Source organism: Etheostoma spectabile, chromosome 9, assembly GCF_008692095.1.
Source record: "Etheostoma spectabile isolate EspeVRDwgs_2016 chromosome 9, UIUC_Espe_1.0, whole genome shotgun sequence".
NCBI classification, from domain to species: Eukaryota; Metazoa; Chordata; class Actinopteri; order Perciformes; family Percidae; genus Etheostoma; species Etheostoma spectabile.
Genome location: NC_045741.1, coordinates 13,016,042 through 13,032,655, shown reverse-complemented (window position 1 = coordinate 13,032,655; position 16,614 = coordinate 13,016,042). Strand labels below are relative to the sequence as shown.

The 16,614-nt window shown below is 37.2% G+C and overlaps 1 protein-coding gene across 3 annotated transcripts in view; it reads left to right on the top strand.

Moving 5' to 3' along the window:
* The window catches only part of jak1 (Janus kinase 1), a 34,874-nt gene that overhangs the window by 1,706 nt on the left and 16,554 nt on the right, over nt 1-16,614 (top strand). For all 3 annotated transcript variants that reach the window (XM_032526936.1, XM_032526935.1, XM_032526937.1), the window contains exons 2-8: nt 6,937-7,148; nt 8,532-8,655; nt 13,029-13,182; nt 13,823-13,980; nt 14,321-14,589; nt 15,173-15,288; nt 15,990-16,172. In XM_032526936.1, the coding sequence (XP_032382827.1) occupies nt 6,944-7,148; nt 8,532-8,655; nt 13,029-13,182; nt 13,823-13,980; nt 14,321-14,589; nt 15,173-15,288; nt 15,990-16,172 (1,209 nt within the window). In that variant the 5' untranslated portion in view covers nt 6,937-6,943. The remainder of the gene's footprint in view (nt 1-6,936; nt 7,149-8,531; nt 8,656-13,028; nt 13,183-13,822; nt 13,981-14,320; nt 14,590-15,172; nt 15,289-15,989; nt 16,173-16,614) is intronic.

The following is a 16,614-nucleotide window of genomic DNA, read 5'->3' as shown; positions in this document are numbered from 1 at the left end:
CACACACACACACGTATAAACACACGACAGAGACAGAGTTTCTGGCATTACCACCACTCACTAAAATTGAATTTCAAACAATGAAAGAACGTGGTTTCTGGCAGCTCTCTCCTTGACAGGAACTTGAACTGTCAGACTGTTTAAAGCACCTGAACCACACAGTTTTGTTTGATCTGCATTTTGTTGATATCAGAACTAGCAAGTGACAGCCTTGAAGGCTTAATAGCTATTGTATTCTTACTATTAAAACTTGACTAAAATGTTGTTGTTTTTTTACCCAATGAATGTGGATATCAAGTTTGTGTACTTGTGAAGGGTACATTTTCACTCAAACGTAGGCTGTGGCTAATGTGAAATTAGTCAAAGGAAATGACATTTAAAATGATAAATTAAGATATCATGTAAATTAGAATCACTAAGTCACCATTTTGGTGCGTTCACCATGATAACATGATATTTAACATCAAAGAGCATTATTTTTTTATCGCTCAGTTTACCTTTCTTTGTATTTAATCAAGAGGCCTCTGTGAGGTTATTGCTTTGCCTATTGTCTGCCCACTGTATTTTCACTTCAGGCACATTGGATTTGTGGTGTTAAAAAAAGTGAGACATAGTGTACACATTTTAATCAAATCTAATGAAAACTATAACAAAACAAGTTTTTTTTATTTCTTTGCCCACCCAAATTACAGCATTGTGTTTTTTTTTAAATCATGGTCCTCCTTCACCAACTTATATTTAAGTTGATAAATGTCAGGTACATAAAATATTGAATTTACAGAACTTATTTGGGATTTACATTACCTACTAAAAAAAAGATGTTGTATAAAATGCCATTAATATAACGTTTCACTAGCTAATTTCACTGATAAGTTTCTGTTTTTGGTTTAAAGTCTGTCAATCAGTGATAATACTTGTTGAGGGTGTCACAACACTGACATTTTTTTTGTAATTTAAATTTTTATTTGCAAATACGACAAACAACTTAGAGAAGACAAATAAGACGAGAAGGTCAGATAGTGAAATAACATTTCAGTCGAAGCATGAGTTATCCTGGTCACAAGGAATGTTAAAAAGATTAAAAACCTGAAAAATGTACACGCTGAGCATACGAAAAGTACAGTAGCATTAGTTAATAAAACTATCAAACAAAATATCAGTAAATAAAATGCATACAAAATCTGGTTACAATCTCATCGTCAGCCTACTAGGTAGAAGTCAGGTGGACCATAAAGTAATCCCAAATCCCCAATGTCCCAGGTTCTTTGCCCTAGCCAGCATAACCTCATATGATGCTGTCTAATTCATGAGGAGTGTTCACTCCTGCATTGTTGGGTTTATGGCTGATTTCTAGTGTCTCAATATAATTCTGACAGCCGAGGCTATCCCTGAATAGAATGTAGGACTGAATATGTGCTTTTTGTCAGGGCTGGCATTTCTGTTTTATCTCCCAAAAGGCTTGGCGATATTGGCATGGTTACTCCTGCCCGTGTCCCTACGAATTCCAGTATGTTATGCCAAAATGGTTTGACCAGAGATTATTCCCAAAAGAGATGCAAAAAGGTGCCCATCTGTGCTTTACAGTTTACACTAGTCCTATTTTAAAAAGCCTATTTTGTGTCCAGTAGTATCGGTGCAATATTGTATATTGAAAAAAATTCCCCCCCTAGTTTTTCTTGATATATTTACCATTATTACAACACTGTCATTCTTAATTCAGTACCAAAGCATTGCTGTAAATACATTTTTAAGCACTTGACATGGTGGTAATGATCTAATTAAATTACATTGGTTTAAAATTTCAGTTCAAATGTTGGAAAATGTTGCTGAATTAGATTTGTTGCCTTTAAAACTCAAGACGTGCAGGGAATCAATGGAGAACCCATAATGTGATCCTTGACCATCAAAGCAATTTTAAATTATTTTGTTAGTTTATTTTTTTGCTGTACAAGTAGTACAGCAAAGTATAGTACAAGTACAACATCCTTTTAAATATCGTTTCAGCTTTTGAATGGCTGTGTCCTGACTTTGACTAATCAATAGAGGTATACCAATTACGCAGTGATAACAAATGTAAACCCTTAACGTCTGTTTGCTTACGTGGGTACTGAGTAATGAAAAACAGGTACTGAAAAACTCCTGGTGGGATGACACAACATTTAAATGATTTAATAATGCTCAGACATTTAGGGGGATGTCCTAGCTCAGCATGCACACGAGCCACAGAGCTGCAGCCAAGCAGTGATCAGTTTTTATAACATTATTTCAGGGCAGCTAAATGTAGCCATATTACAGACAAAAATCACAGAAACTGATTTAAAAAGGTGCAAAAAAACACAAGATCAAGAAGGAAACTGGTTGTAATATACTCAAAGTAATAGGTGTCATGCAAAAAAACCATCAATTACAAGTACCAGATGGTGTTAAAATACTAAGATAATAAGTCCAAACTCTCTCCTTGTGTCTAAAAGTGAACAAATATTAAACCCTTACCTTAAGTTCATTATTCAAAGTGACTAAACACTAGTTGTTTTCTTTGGCTTTGTATGGCCTTTAATTGATAATTGAGTATATGTCTATGGGTAAGCCTCTCCTCTCTAAGCGTAGCCCCTATGGCGCCATTTTAATGCTAGGAAGCCATTGCCTGCCGTAAGCATCCCATTGACTGCCATTCATTTTGACATCACTTTGACAGCAAATAACTTTACATCTGAAGCCTTTCAAGACTCTATTTGTCCATTGTTTATTTCTAAAGAAACACAACAATGTATAAAATGCTCCTTTACCTTGTAGCTCATGGTATGGTTCTGTAGCAGACGTTTTTGTAAAAATAGCGATTATGTTATTACCACCCGACTTGCTGTCGCAAAATCACCGTATTGCCAGGAGAAGCTCGCAGACAGTTTCGACTTACAGCTGTTTAAGTTTTAATTATTAACGCTAACTAGCATGTTACTTAGCAGTAATTAGCCTGTCTATGTTATCTCCTTACATATACCCACGCTCTCCGTCTCTGCTGATTGGGAATGATTGAGATTCCTCTTGGCACAGCTACCAGAAGACTTACAACTTTCAGACAGGTTGCTCACGTCACATCTACGTCGTCAAGCTCAGAGGCTGCGCAGTAGCGTTCAACCATCACTGGAAAAGGGCTTCTATTTTCCTTCACTGGTCTCCGTCCAGAACAACGAGATCTGTTGGTCCATTTCTTTAACTGTCTATGGTCTGACTTGACTCTCATCGGGTATGACACGCCGTAAACCGTTTACATCTGAGCATGCGCGACTCAAATCTGCACTTGCCTCACATTGGGCATTGACACAGAGCACCATTGTTTACCCTGACCACGCCTCCAGTCGCATCATGCCTGTTACATTTAAAAGGGTTCGTCTGAAACGGTGTCGCGCGGCGCAGCGTAGCGTTCTGAACATCGTTCATTCATATACACCAGTGTGGCGGTATATTTAAAATCATAATGTAAATATTCTACGGTATTCGGTGTGAACAGGTATACCGCCCAGCACTAGGCGCACACTCTTCTGGGTGAGCTAGAGGACGCCCCGACTAAGACCTAGTTAAAGCTGTGGTAGACGGTTTAATTTTGGCGTCATTGGGCAAAAAATCTATAATCATTTTCTGCATATTGTAATCAGGGTTAAGCCATGTACAGCTTGATTATAGCCTTTACAGTCAACTGTGTTGAAATGAATAGATTTACACTCAGACCAAAGACTGATATAGATATATTTTTTACTTTGTCTTGGCATTTGGGATGTAATGATTGAAGTGCTAAGCTAGAACACCTAAGTAATTTATGATAAGTTGTCAGTCAGGGTTTCCCATTGACACAATAAAAGTCATACACAATTGTCTTTATGGGAAGGGGTTTACTGTGAAAAGTAAGTATAGGAAGTTTTTTTTTTTCTAAGTTCTTCAGCAACAAATGTTCTCATTGTTCTTGTGTTAGTTTATTCCTCTAAATTTACAGATGAGCTACCTAGCTCAGACTTAAATAGACAGGGGAAACTGATTGATGCAAATGATGCAGAAGAGCTTATTTGTTTGTTGGTGTAGTATTTATTTTTTATTTTCCTTATTGTTTTGGACCACCCAACCAACCAACACAAATATATAGTTGTTAATTGAATTTTACAAACACCAGTTTATGCAATATTAACAGGTCTAAGCTACCAAACCATGTCAGTTTCCTAGAATGATCTAAGCAACAACATGCACATCACTAAATTATAAAGTAAATCGCTGAAATGATTAGAAGATTAATAGATTTGTTTATCAGCAGAACTTTTACTATCATTTTGACAATTGTGTTATCATTCAAGTCATTTTTTTAAGGATAATAAGAGAGAAATGCTCTGGTTCCAGCTTTGAGATGTGTATTTGTTTTTACAGTATATATGACTTAATTTTACCCACACCTAATCACAGACACAACTGTCAGGATTGGCTGTCTGTCACTAGTTGCGTTATAAGCTGCTCCAACGTCTTGTTTTTGTTTGATAGAAACCCTAGTTCCAATCATCCAAGTCAGGTAAATCAGCGTCACTGATGAGGAGTGGGAAGAACTGTCAGCATCTGTTTCAGCTAAAGTAGACTTGGGAAACGTGTGGTTTAATGTAGCAATACTCAAGTAAAACTGGCGTCAGTTCGATACTCAGTCTCAACCAGTCTTGATCATGTAATTTGTTAAAGATATCTTCCTTAATATACCACACCAGTTGTATAAGAGATATTTTTTACATTTAACTGTAGTGATGTTCAGTAGTGTTTTGTTTAATTTCGGTAGAAAAAAATTTACACAATTACATATGAACTCACATACTGAAAATGGCAGATGGATGAATCATTGAAAATCTCTTCTCAAGAAATTCAGCAGTAACAAATAATAGTGAAGGAAAATGATGACTGTTAAAAGACAGCCCACTTACCAGGCTCACTACTTTGCCTAGGCTTGATTACGTTTGAGATTTTGCACATATGCACTACCGGTCAAAAGTTTGGGGTCACTTACAAATTTCCATTCTACTCTATTATAAATAGAATACCAGCTGATGTAATATCTACATTGCCCATTATCAAAAACCATTCATCCAGTGTTCTGTTTACTAATTTGATATCATCTAAAAAAACATTGAAAACATTGGAGAACTCTTTTGCGATTATGTAAGCACACAATGTAATATGAAAAATGCTGCCCTGGTTAAAAAAACAAACATGCAACTGATCTCAGCTGGTATTCTGTCTATAATTGAGTTTAATGGAAATTTCTAAGCGACCCCAAACTTTTGACCAGTAGTGTACAAGATTATACAATTTAAAAAAATAAGTAAATGAAAATACATCTATGAAAGCAAGATCAGATTGGCAGTTGATTTAAATATGATCAGTTAAGTTTGTGTTAAACAGGATGCAGGGTAGAATAATTCTCTGTCCAAAATACAGTATTTAAATGTCATTTATTTGTCATCTTAATATGAAGTAAATACTTAGAGTTACAACAAACAGGAACAGTGATAAAACATACAAACAAACATGCATCATCACTCTGTCATGCTCTTTGCAGTCTCTCTGTTTCAATCTTTTTCAACCTCTTATTATGTTTGTGTATGGGTGTGACATCAAGTGTGACTAGATGCCTATGCAATCATTTAACAGTGTACTTTTTCTAGTTATGCTGGTGCAGTTGTGAAGTGGTGTCAACTCAAGGACTCACGGCTGCTGCTGTTGACATGCTGCTTTTGCTTGGCAGCTGGCGTAAACACAGGCTATTTGACTCATTCTCTAGTGAAGCCCAGACTCCTTACAGCCCATGCGCAGCAACAATCTATCCTCCATGTTGTCATCAAGCTCAGTTGAGCGGCTGGCGTTATTCCACTCGCACTATAGTGGAACACCACTTTGTCCTGTGTGCTTTGTGCGTTGGGACTCTGCACTGTATTTAGTATGAGTCATCAGGTTAATGATCAGTCAAACGTTTGCTGAGTTCACAATCACACTGTAACACACACATGCAGACAACTTTTAGACACTTGATTGGCTATGCTAACTAAACATTGGTCACCCATTTCCTAAAATAGTGTAAATTATATATGTGTATATATATATTTGTGTATGTGTTTATATATATATGTGTGTGTGTGTGTGTGTGTATGTATGTATGTATGTATGTATATATATATATATATATATATATATATATATATAAATATAAAGGGTGGGACATACTAGAAAAAAGTATACTCCTTCCGGTGAACTTGGTATAAAAAGCTTTTCATACATTTACAAAATATCATTTTTTAATCAAATGTCTTTCATTGAAAATGTAAGTTGATTGATGCTGTTCGTAGCAATTACAGGGTACATGATTGATGTTACCATTTCACTGAACTAGGGCTCCAACTAACAATTATTTTCATAGTTGATTAATCTGTGGATCATTTTCTCAAGTGGTTGTTTGGTATATAAAATGTCAGAAAATTGTGAAAAATGTGGATCAAACACCAAAGATGACATCCTCCAATGTCTTCTTTTGTCTACAACTCAAAGACATTCAGTTTACTGTCACAAAGGAGAGAATAAACTAGAACATATTCACATTTAACAAGCTGGAATCAAAGAATTATTCACTTTTGTCTTAAAAAAAATTACTCAAACCGACGATTATCAAAATAGTTGGGGATCAGTTTAAAAGTGGACAACTAATCAATTCATTGTTGAAGCTCTACACTGAACATCAAAATTAAAGTTTTGTGTAAGACAAAAATTAATTATCTCCCATGTTACCATTTTTTCATTTGTCACACATATACTTAATTGAGTTCAATGCAAAGCACACTTTAGTGTACACAGAATGAAAGCCAAAACATTTAAACTTACATTCCCACTTCCCCATTTCTCTTTTTCACTTCACTTATCCAGTGTCTGAATGCCAACTCTGTGGGTGATGGAGTTGAGCAGGCAACTCTGTGGGAAGATGAGGAGGTCCAGTAAGAGGGCCCAACTCTCCTGTTCTCCTACTTCTACTCGGGGCCTGGAAATCCACTTTTACACACCGGAGGTGCACCAGCTAGAGTACTTCAAAGGCTGCTACACCGCGTTGGAGCTCTGTGTGGATGCTGCCAAGAAATGCTGTGAGTGACTGAGCTGTTAGCTAGTTGGCAAATTAAGAATTACCTACTCTGGTATTAATCCTGTATCTTGCATTCTGGTAGAAAAAGTGTCTTTCTTCTGGGCATGTAGCATTGATTTCAAAAATATTTGTGCCATTCTACTGTGTAGACAGCCAAGTTTTATGAAAACATCCTCTTTATATCAGTAGAATACTTCTTTCAATGTTATTAAAATTTCAATGTTTTTAAAGTAAAATAATACTTTTATTGCATGTAGACAGAGAGACCTATAAACACTAGGAGAGGGACAGCTGTAGAGAAAACGTCTTAAATGATCAGCACTAATGCAAGAATACAGTTTTGAACTAACTTGAACCAAAGAGAAATCCACCTGATTTCAACACATTCAGTGTTGGGTATTCAGTGATACAGTATATCTGATAATAAAACCCTAGGTATTTTGTAATTCCTGTGGTGATGACAAGATGTTCTTTAGAAAATTAACATTGATTGGTAGATGTAAGAATGTTTGATACATTGGAGTACTCAAACACTGATATTTATTGTAGTTAGCCTATTAATTAGGTTTGTCTCTTCCACCAGCCAACCTGACAAGTAATAAGGATATTCTTTTCTGTTACAATTGGGCAAAACCATTAACATCTTTAGCAAGTTATTTTTCAACCATAAAGTTAAGTGGTTCTGCTCTTTCTCTTTTGTCTCTGATTAACGCCATGGAATTTGTCATTGCAAAGTTAACAGAGAGGAATAAATGTCAGAGAATTAAACTACACTCTCACAGAGGATAACTTCTCCCTGTCTGTTACTGTTCTCAAATCCAGATGAACATCTATTACTGCCTTCCTTCTAAGTCCTGCCAATTTAGCTGTCAACATGTGAAATAAATAGCATTAGATTCCAAACAATCATAAGCACTACTGCAAATCAATTGCCACCACAGTTCAAAAGCCATATATCAGTTATTGTTGAACTAGACTAAGTGCTTGGGGCTCTTAGAACAAGTATCTCTCCCTCTCTTCACAACCATTAGTCATTTTAACTGACTGGTTAGCTAACTGTTAGGTGGAGTAAGATGGGAATAGTCTATATAAAAAATACTTTTTTTCAGGCATTTAAGGGCTTATAAATGCAGAATTTTACAAGTGTTGCAAACCAGGAGCTTACATTTCATCTATGCCTAACTATAAAAATATACACTGTAACCAGGTATGGTTGATAGGGTGCTACATTTAGACCTTACTGTTTGTTTTGTTTTATTAGCAGATTGTTTGCTGTAGCTCCTAACTCCTCTCTTTGGATAGAGACCTGCAAGTCAGCCTCAACTCCATGTAACAATTGGTCTAAATATTGATCTTTATTCTTCTTTTCTCTTTCCCTTCTTAGCAATCTCTCCCTTGTGCCATAACCTATTTGCCCTCTACGATGACACAACTGGCATTTGGTACCCCCCCAACTATGAGTTCAATATCACAGATGAAACCAGTGTCAAGTTGCACTATCGCATGAGGTAAGACTACATTGGAGTTTTATAGCTGCCATTTATCTCCATAAAGCAATTTCTTAAATTGAAACTTGAATTGTTGTTTTTTTTGTCAACCATTTCAATTGTAGTATAGTCTTATCTTAAGTGGAAGATAAGGGACATATTATTTAATACAATTTAAAGACGTTCTATGTATTGCTCGCCTCAGGAAAGAGCTGCCTTGTCCGGACTTCTGACACTGAGTCACCTTGCTGGCAAAGACAGGAACTTTGGTATACTGACTACTGACTTATAAAACTGGTCCCTGGGAAATGGAAAGTTAATTTCTGGAGGGAGGAGCAGGAGGTGGAGCGACACCAAACAAATCATGTGCCATAGTGAACAATTCTGCAGGCCACCCCTTAAGTAGATATATTTTCTATATTATTATTTTTAGGCTCTGGAGCTAATCTCCTGGATAGGGACTGATCTGTTTTGTTGTCCGAAGTTTTCCAGGGTGAGAGGACACATTGGGGAGTGTGAGAAAGCCCTTTGGTGCGTGTGTTCTTCTTTTCCCAAACAAGAAGAGTACCACAGAAAGGAAGGTTTTAACTGTTGTTTTTACCTATGTGCTGGACAGCATTTTAGAGTATCTGGCTTTTTTTGTTGTCTCACGGTTGGTAACTGGAGACGGTGCCTTCTGAGGACACTATAGTTCTGCCATGGAACTTAAATGGTCATGTGGAGGACATCAAAAAACTGAAATGGGAGTGCTTGAGAGAAACAGCCTACCTAATATGGAGTTTTGGGTTTGGCAATCTCAGGATTGCATCACTGCTTTTGGCAGAGATAATGATAATTCTGTGACAGCCAGTGCACACTGGAGTGGTTTGAACACAAACTGGGATGAGAGCCAAGACCTCCAAGTCAAAGGCTATAATACTCTATCAGAAAACTCTGTAGTACTCCCTTCAAAGTTGGTGCAAGGTGCTGCCTTCTGTAACAGAGGTCAAATATAACATGGTATGTGATTTCAACAAGATTTATGTACCAAGCTGGTACATAAATAAGGGACCCAGACCTTAAAGCAAAACTTTTTACTTACCAGACAATCTGCATATCAACCCTCCATCTTTGGTCCAGGAGGTCTGGGTAGTGAGCCAGAGAAGAGATCTGTGATTCAAGTGGTTGAAATGTGGTTGCTTAAAGTGCTGTTCCTCCATGTTGAAAGAATCCAGTTTGGATCAGGATGCTTCAATTGGGCCTCCTTCTGGAGGTTTTAAAGGCTGTGTCCAAATGGACTGTGTGACTGACTGTGAATACGCTAGAAGTATTACATATCCTACATTCCTGGTAATGCCGCAGAAGTCCCCAGAATGAGATGAAAGAAATGAAAGCCAGGCCATAATATATTTTTTAATGCCATATAAATACACAGTATCTTTTGTGTTTCCCCTATATTCATTCTGCAGCGCCACACTGCCGTGAGCCCATGAACATGGCAACTGTCTGTGGTTAGTTCATGTCTGTAACAGCAGGACAGTCAAGTGTTTTATCTAAACTGCTAAAATCAGTCGAACAGGTGTGAAGATGTAGCCTAACGTTTACAGAAACAACGCGCTAACAGGATTCTGGATTCTGCGTTTTTGTGTTTTTAGTTGAGCTGGACCAGAGAATACTCCGTTAAACATATCGGTGGTGCTGTTTTGCCCTCATTGTTCTCTGTAAAGTTTGCTGAAAATAATGTAACGTAGCATTTTATGTGGGGTGAGCACTGCGCCGGACTCTATTTAAAATAAAATAAAATTGCCAATTAAATGCTATATTGCTTAAAATAACAGGAGTAACATTATTGCATTATTGCACTTTGTAACCTTGTTAAGAAAAGTACTATGTGTGGCGACCTCTAGCTCACCTATTACCCTGGATTTCCACCAACTGCGTAACGGCTGCGGATTGGCTCCGCTGCGTGTCGGCTCCGTGCTCTGCCATCCTTCAATACCCACCAGGTCCGGATTTGCTGCGGCCATGACTGACAGCTTCATGTATAATCACGCGATATAACAGGATGTAGTTTCTATAAATAGAACTACAAAACCTCTGACCTGTTGACTTCAGGCCTGTCTCCGCCCATTATGACATTTTCAAGGTGTAGTGCAGGGAAATATAATCCGCCGTGAGCTGGGGGTATTTTATTTATAAATTTGGATCCGCAGCCGTTCCGCAGTTGGTGGAAATCAGGGGAGTGTGCGCTCCATGTAAGTTGAGTCCTTGGCAGCGGCCCGGATTTGAATCCGACTTATGGCCTTTTGCTTGGAGTCATCCGCTCCCTCCCCTTTCCTGTCTTTAAATAATCTTTAAAAAAAGAAAGGTACTATGTAAATAAAGATTATTATTATTATTATTATTATTATTATACTTATTACTACTATGACTGTCAGCTTTAAAGGTTGTTTATTACATTAGGAAGTGACAGACATAGTATTGCTATCTTGAGGCAGGGGAAAGTGATTGCACTATTGACCAACAAAACCTGGTCTAATGTCAATAACGCATCATTGTACACGCCCTTAATGGACCTGCGCCAGGCACTACACGCAGTGCGCTTAGATCGTTAAATTAGGACCCATACACTGTGCCATCAGAGGAATCTGGAATGCAGATCACTAACCTGCGTACCATTCCATAAAACCATAAAATCCTTGGCGTTATCTGAAAACACTGCTGAATGTTGTGGATGTGTGTTATGATTTAGCAGTATTTTAGCTCTGGTTGTATCATATTGTGGCAAATAACCCTAGGTGGCTTGGCAAGATGAGACACATTATTTAGGTTTCCACAGGCTTGTTGGATCTTGTTTCTCAGTTTGACATTATAAAAGGAAAGAGAAGAGAAAACAGCCAAGGATAGCTCAACAATGATTCAAATTCTTAAACTTGACTTCTTACAACTTTTACAAGTAATGCAAAAGTGGAGTAGAACTTGATACTTGACCCAATGATAAGAGACATAATTGCTCATTTTACCCTGGTTTTGAGGGAAAAAAAGTTTTCATAAGAGTTGTGACAAGTTCGGAGGGAATCCTCTTTTGTCATCAAATGTTTTTATTTAAACAGCCTTGGAGGGAAAGTTTTTTTTTTTAATGAGACACACCATCAATATCATATTTGTGTCTGACTGGATTCATTTGAAGAGAGTTAAGTCCCTCTGAAGAGAATCCGTTCGACAAGTTAGGTAGCATTTTGCAAAGAGAAATAAAAACATTACTCAGGTGTCAATTACACTTCCTCTTTCTCTGTGCTCTGCTGTAACAGTAGCTAGTGGCGTGTGCTGTATATTTGTGTGGCTTTGTGTGTACATGTTTTTCACTGCAGCCTGCTTTGCATTCTGTAGTGCAGTCCGCCAAACAAGCAGAGCATTGTGGTCAAGTCTGGCATAAACAAATGTTAAACACACAGGCACAGGGATTAAAGTGCATATGGATATGGACAGGTCTGTAAGCCTACACTTAAGTACAGCAGTTTTAAAGCTGAATTACCCCGCTTTGGGACTAATAAAGGAATATCTTATCTTGTCTTATATATCCTCTGGGGGACCATGGGGCACCACAAAAATGTAATGGGAATCCATCTTATAGTTTTTGAAATAAATGAGTACCAAGGGCTTATGGGTAACTTTGTTGTCCCAAAAAGTCTGGATGTTTTCCCTGTGTTCCCTGGGCTGTGTGGCTTCCGCCCACAGTCCAGTCTTAAAGAGTCCTATCTGTATCAAAAAACGACATTTTTTTCAGGACCTTGCTGAATGTTTCTCTCTGGCGAATAGAATAGAATGTCACCAGTCCCCTCATCAGTATTAATGTTTATTTCTGTTTTTTTTCTGTACACTTATTTGCACGCTTTTCAATTGTTCTCCTCATTTCTATTTTATTGTTTTATTGCGCACTGCGCCATGTCTGCTGTTGGTCTTAAAAAGGATATAGACAGACGTCTATGATGTTGAACAGACAGAGATGATCCTCTGAACAGCAAAGGTTCACTGGAAAATTGCAACATTTCAGAGAAAACAGGAAAACAGGGCAACATGTTGCCCAGCACTGACATTCTTTCTGGCTGGGTGATCTTTGCATGAAAAGTAAAAGTGGAGATGACAAAATAAGGAGAAATGGGCATGGTTAATTGTTAGTCATGGACATTTCTTTTACACTTTAATTGCTGTACATAATACAGGTGTCTATAGAGCATGTCCTGTTGTGTTGTTTCTCTGTGCACTGGAATTCATTGGACATAGCCATACCTGTACCCATTTTACCTTGTAGTGCCACTGTAAGTTCTTTTTCAAAGCCTTGTATTCTTTCTTGCATGCACACCCTGTGTTGGAGCCTCTCTGTTAACGTGTTTTCTTTGTCACTCTCCTGTCAGGTTTTATTTCAGAAACTGGCATGGCACCACTGAAGGAGAGTCTCCAGTTTGGAGACACTGCATCAGTAAACTCAAAGGAGGATTTAGCCCACAGAAAACACCAGAAGGAACTCCCCTACTGGACGCTGCCTCTCTTGACTACTTGTTTGCCCAGGTGAAAAAGAAAATCAGTGTTTACTCTCTTATCGTTGCCCATATGAAATGTGTGTGTACACATACATACATACATACATACATACATACATACATACATACATACATACATACATACATACATACATACATACATACATACACAGAACACCTACCAAAACCATTTTCTTAAATTTGTATTTGTTATTTCCTTCTTTGAAAGTAAATGTGATTAAAAGTTCAAACACCACCACATTTCACAGTTGAGTTTCAAAACATCAAGAGCTGGGAGGAAATGTAACTTCACATTAAAGTGCAGCTTTAAGGTCAGCATTAGACAGCACCCCTTTAGTGTAATACAGAACCACTGTCATTTAAATTCGTTATAACTCACCAGGAATGGATGCTTCCAAACAACAAACAAAATGACAACCTAATTTTTAGTTGTGCAAAATATGAGAAATCCCTCTGGATTTCCTGTAAATAAGGCAGTCTGCTTCTTCATTTTATTTGGTCATCTTGACAGGATGTGTGTGCCACGTAACAAACCAAATCACACAGAATATCTTACAATTTCCAATATTCTAGAGTTCTTTTTAGGCTTTTAATATGCTTTTGGTGTGTCTGTATGTAAAATATAAATATGTATGTGTGTTGCACAGGGGCAGCATGACTTTCAGACAGGCGTGGTTCCGCTGAGGATGTCCCTCTCAGAGGCCGAGCAACACGAGATAGAAAACGAATGTTTGGGCATGGCTGTGCTTGCTATCACTCACTATACAATGGATATGCCCACACCGATTGCTTCCCATGAAATCAGGTAAAAACATTTTATTTTCTAAGCAAGCCACATGCACATGTTGTCCAAATAAAACAGGCATTTGCATACAACATTTAAAAGAAGTTTTAAAACATGATAATACCATAAATTATACTCCCCCACATTTGAATTTTAGAGAGCCTGTAGACAAACAAAAGTATTTGTAAATACCACAGTAAGTAACATAAGCACTAATTGATTACAACTTAATTTAATCCATAGTTTCTGAGAAGTCGCACATTATTTTTCCTTACCTTAAAAAAAATTGCACAGAGCATAGGAAGCAAATACTGAGAGAAATTGTTCATAAATTCCCATCTTTCTATCTTAATCCCATCAGCTACAAACGTTTCATCCCAGAGTCGCTGAACCGCAACATTAAGCAGCGCAACTTCCTGACACGCATCCGCATCAACAATGTCTTTAAGAAATTCCTCAGTGAATTCAACCGCCGCACAATGAAGGACAGCAACATCACGCTGTACGACCTGAAGATCAAGTACCTGGCCACACTGGAGGGCCTGACCAGCGGCCTGGGCAGTGAGGTGCATGAGCCCATCTCGCTCAGTTTAACGCAGGAAGGAGATGTCTGCAATGGAGGTTACACTGGTAAGATTTCAGGAAGATGAGGAGGGGATGGTAGTGATATAATTTTCTCAGCACAGTGCTAGATTTGTGGCGTGCAACAGCTCCGTGTGGAATTTTGTTTAAGACATAGTTTTACTGGGATTATAGGAGATTATATATAACAAAGAAAGAGAACTATTTGTTTACCAAGATAATCCCTGTGGTATTTGATGTTATAACAATAGAGGGAAAAACTACTGTAGAGAAAGAAAATTAAATTTTTATTGTTAATAAAACTGTGAAGCATGATGAGACAAAATGTAGTTGTTATTTTATCACAAAACCAATTATAATACACATTTTTAAAGCCCTATTGCAATACTTTTATTAGCTGTATTGGATTTTGGTGGTTATGTGAAAGTTAGTTTGGTGTGTTTACATGGAGAGTACCTTTGGTGTCCTGCTCACAGTTAAAAAAGAAACAAAGAAATCAAAATTTACCTAAAACATGGTGAGAATTTGTGAAAATGGTGATGATATGTCTACAGTCTATGTCCTATACCGTAACTGCAGCATTTAAGTATTTTGGCTTCATGTGTAACTCCTGTTTGCTTGATGTTTCCAGGGCACATCAACCAGAACCAAGGACAGAGCAAGAGTGAGAACACGGAGACTAATTATGGCATGGAGATCCTGGTTACTGGTACCACCGGCATTTCCTGGAGGAAGAAGCCTTCTACAGTGAGTGAAACTGTGTTTGAACAAGACAATGTGTTTAAAAAACAAAATGATGGCCTTGTTTCACTAGTTTCAGATAAACTGGCAGTAACAAACAACTGTCAAACGTCATAATGGAGAAATACCATTAACTCCCTGTTGAGAACATATGTTTCCACATGAAAAAGTATGATTAAGGTAAAGCCAGATAAGGTCACCAGAATAATTTAAGTACATAATTTTAGTTTTTTCTTTTAAATAAATGACAAAAATGTGAAGTATGTTAAGCTAAATATAAACTCACAAAATCAAGTCTGAAGTTCCAAGTCATAGGCCTATAATAGGGATATTTTACAGAAAATAAAGTGAAGAACATTTAAAGTTAAGGTTTCTTATGTTTATGCACAAAGAACTTAAATTCCATTCCAATCAATAAAACCACTCACGAATTGTGATACTGAGACACTGCATTGGACACCTACTATTATTTTGATGTTGACTGTCAGAATTACTTTGGAAGAGCAGTAGAGTTGTCTTAATTTTGTTACAATATTTATTATTTAGCGTGAGAGGTTACTAGTCCAAATGTGATGGTGCTGCATAGTATCTATGACAAACATTGCAAAGGTCATAGCAGTATTTTCAGATGACAATATGTTACATTATTTGAAAATACTGATGGTTTATTTCTTTCATAATTTAGTTGTGTACATCTGTTTGTATAGACACCTGTGGTCGCCAAAGAAAAGGGCAAGTCAAAGAAGAACAAGTTGGATGGAAAACAGAAAAATGATAAAAAGAAAGAGGTGAATGACAGCTGGGTAGTGTTCTGTGACTTCCATGAGATCACACACACTGTCATCAAAGAGGCGACGGTCACCATCTACAGACAGGACAACAAGAGGATGGTGAGGCAAACAAATCAAAGAGCACTGTGTTTCATGTGGGATTGAACTCCATATTGTCACTCATATGTTATAAATAACACAGCAGTAACTTCACATTTTTATTTTAGACAGTGAGTGCACATTTACAACATTTCACTGCATGGTAGTGTCACACTAAGACTGAAGCTGTAAATTGTAAGCCTTCTAAAATGTTGTTTTCAAGTATCCAAAAACATGTTTAAATATGAATTCTTAAGCCTGCTTATAATTCTAATACAAATTAATCAATTCATAATTAAGACAATAATTTACAATCATTGTTCCACAAATGTTTTCCATAGTTTTTTAGTAATAAGAATTTAGTTTAGAAAGGATGTATGTAACTATAAAGCAAGGAATCTCTCTGTGTGTCTGTGAGTGTGTCTGTCCTCAAGAATATGAATATATATATATATATATATAT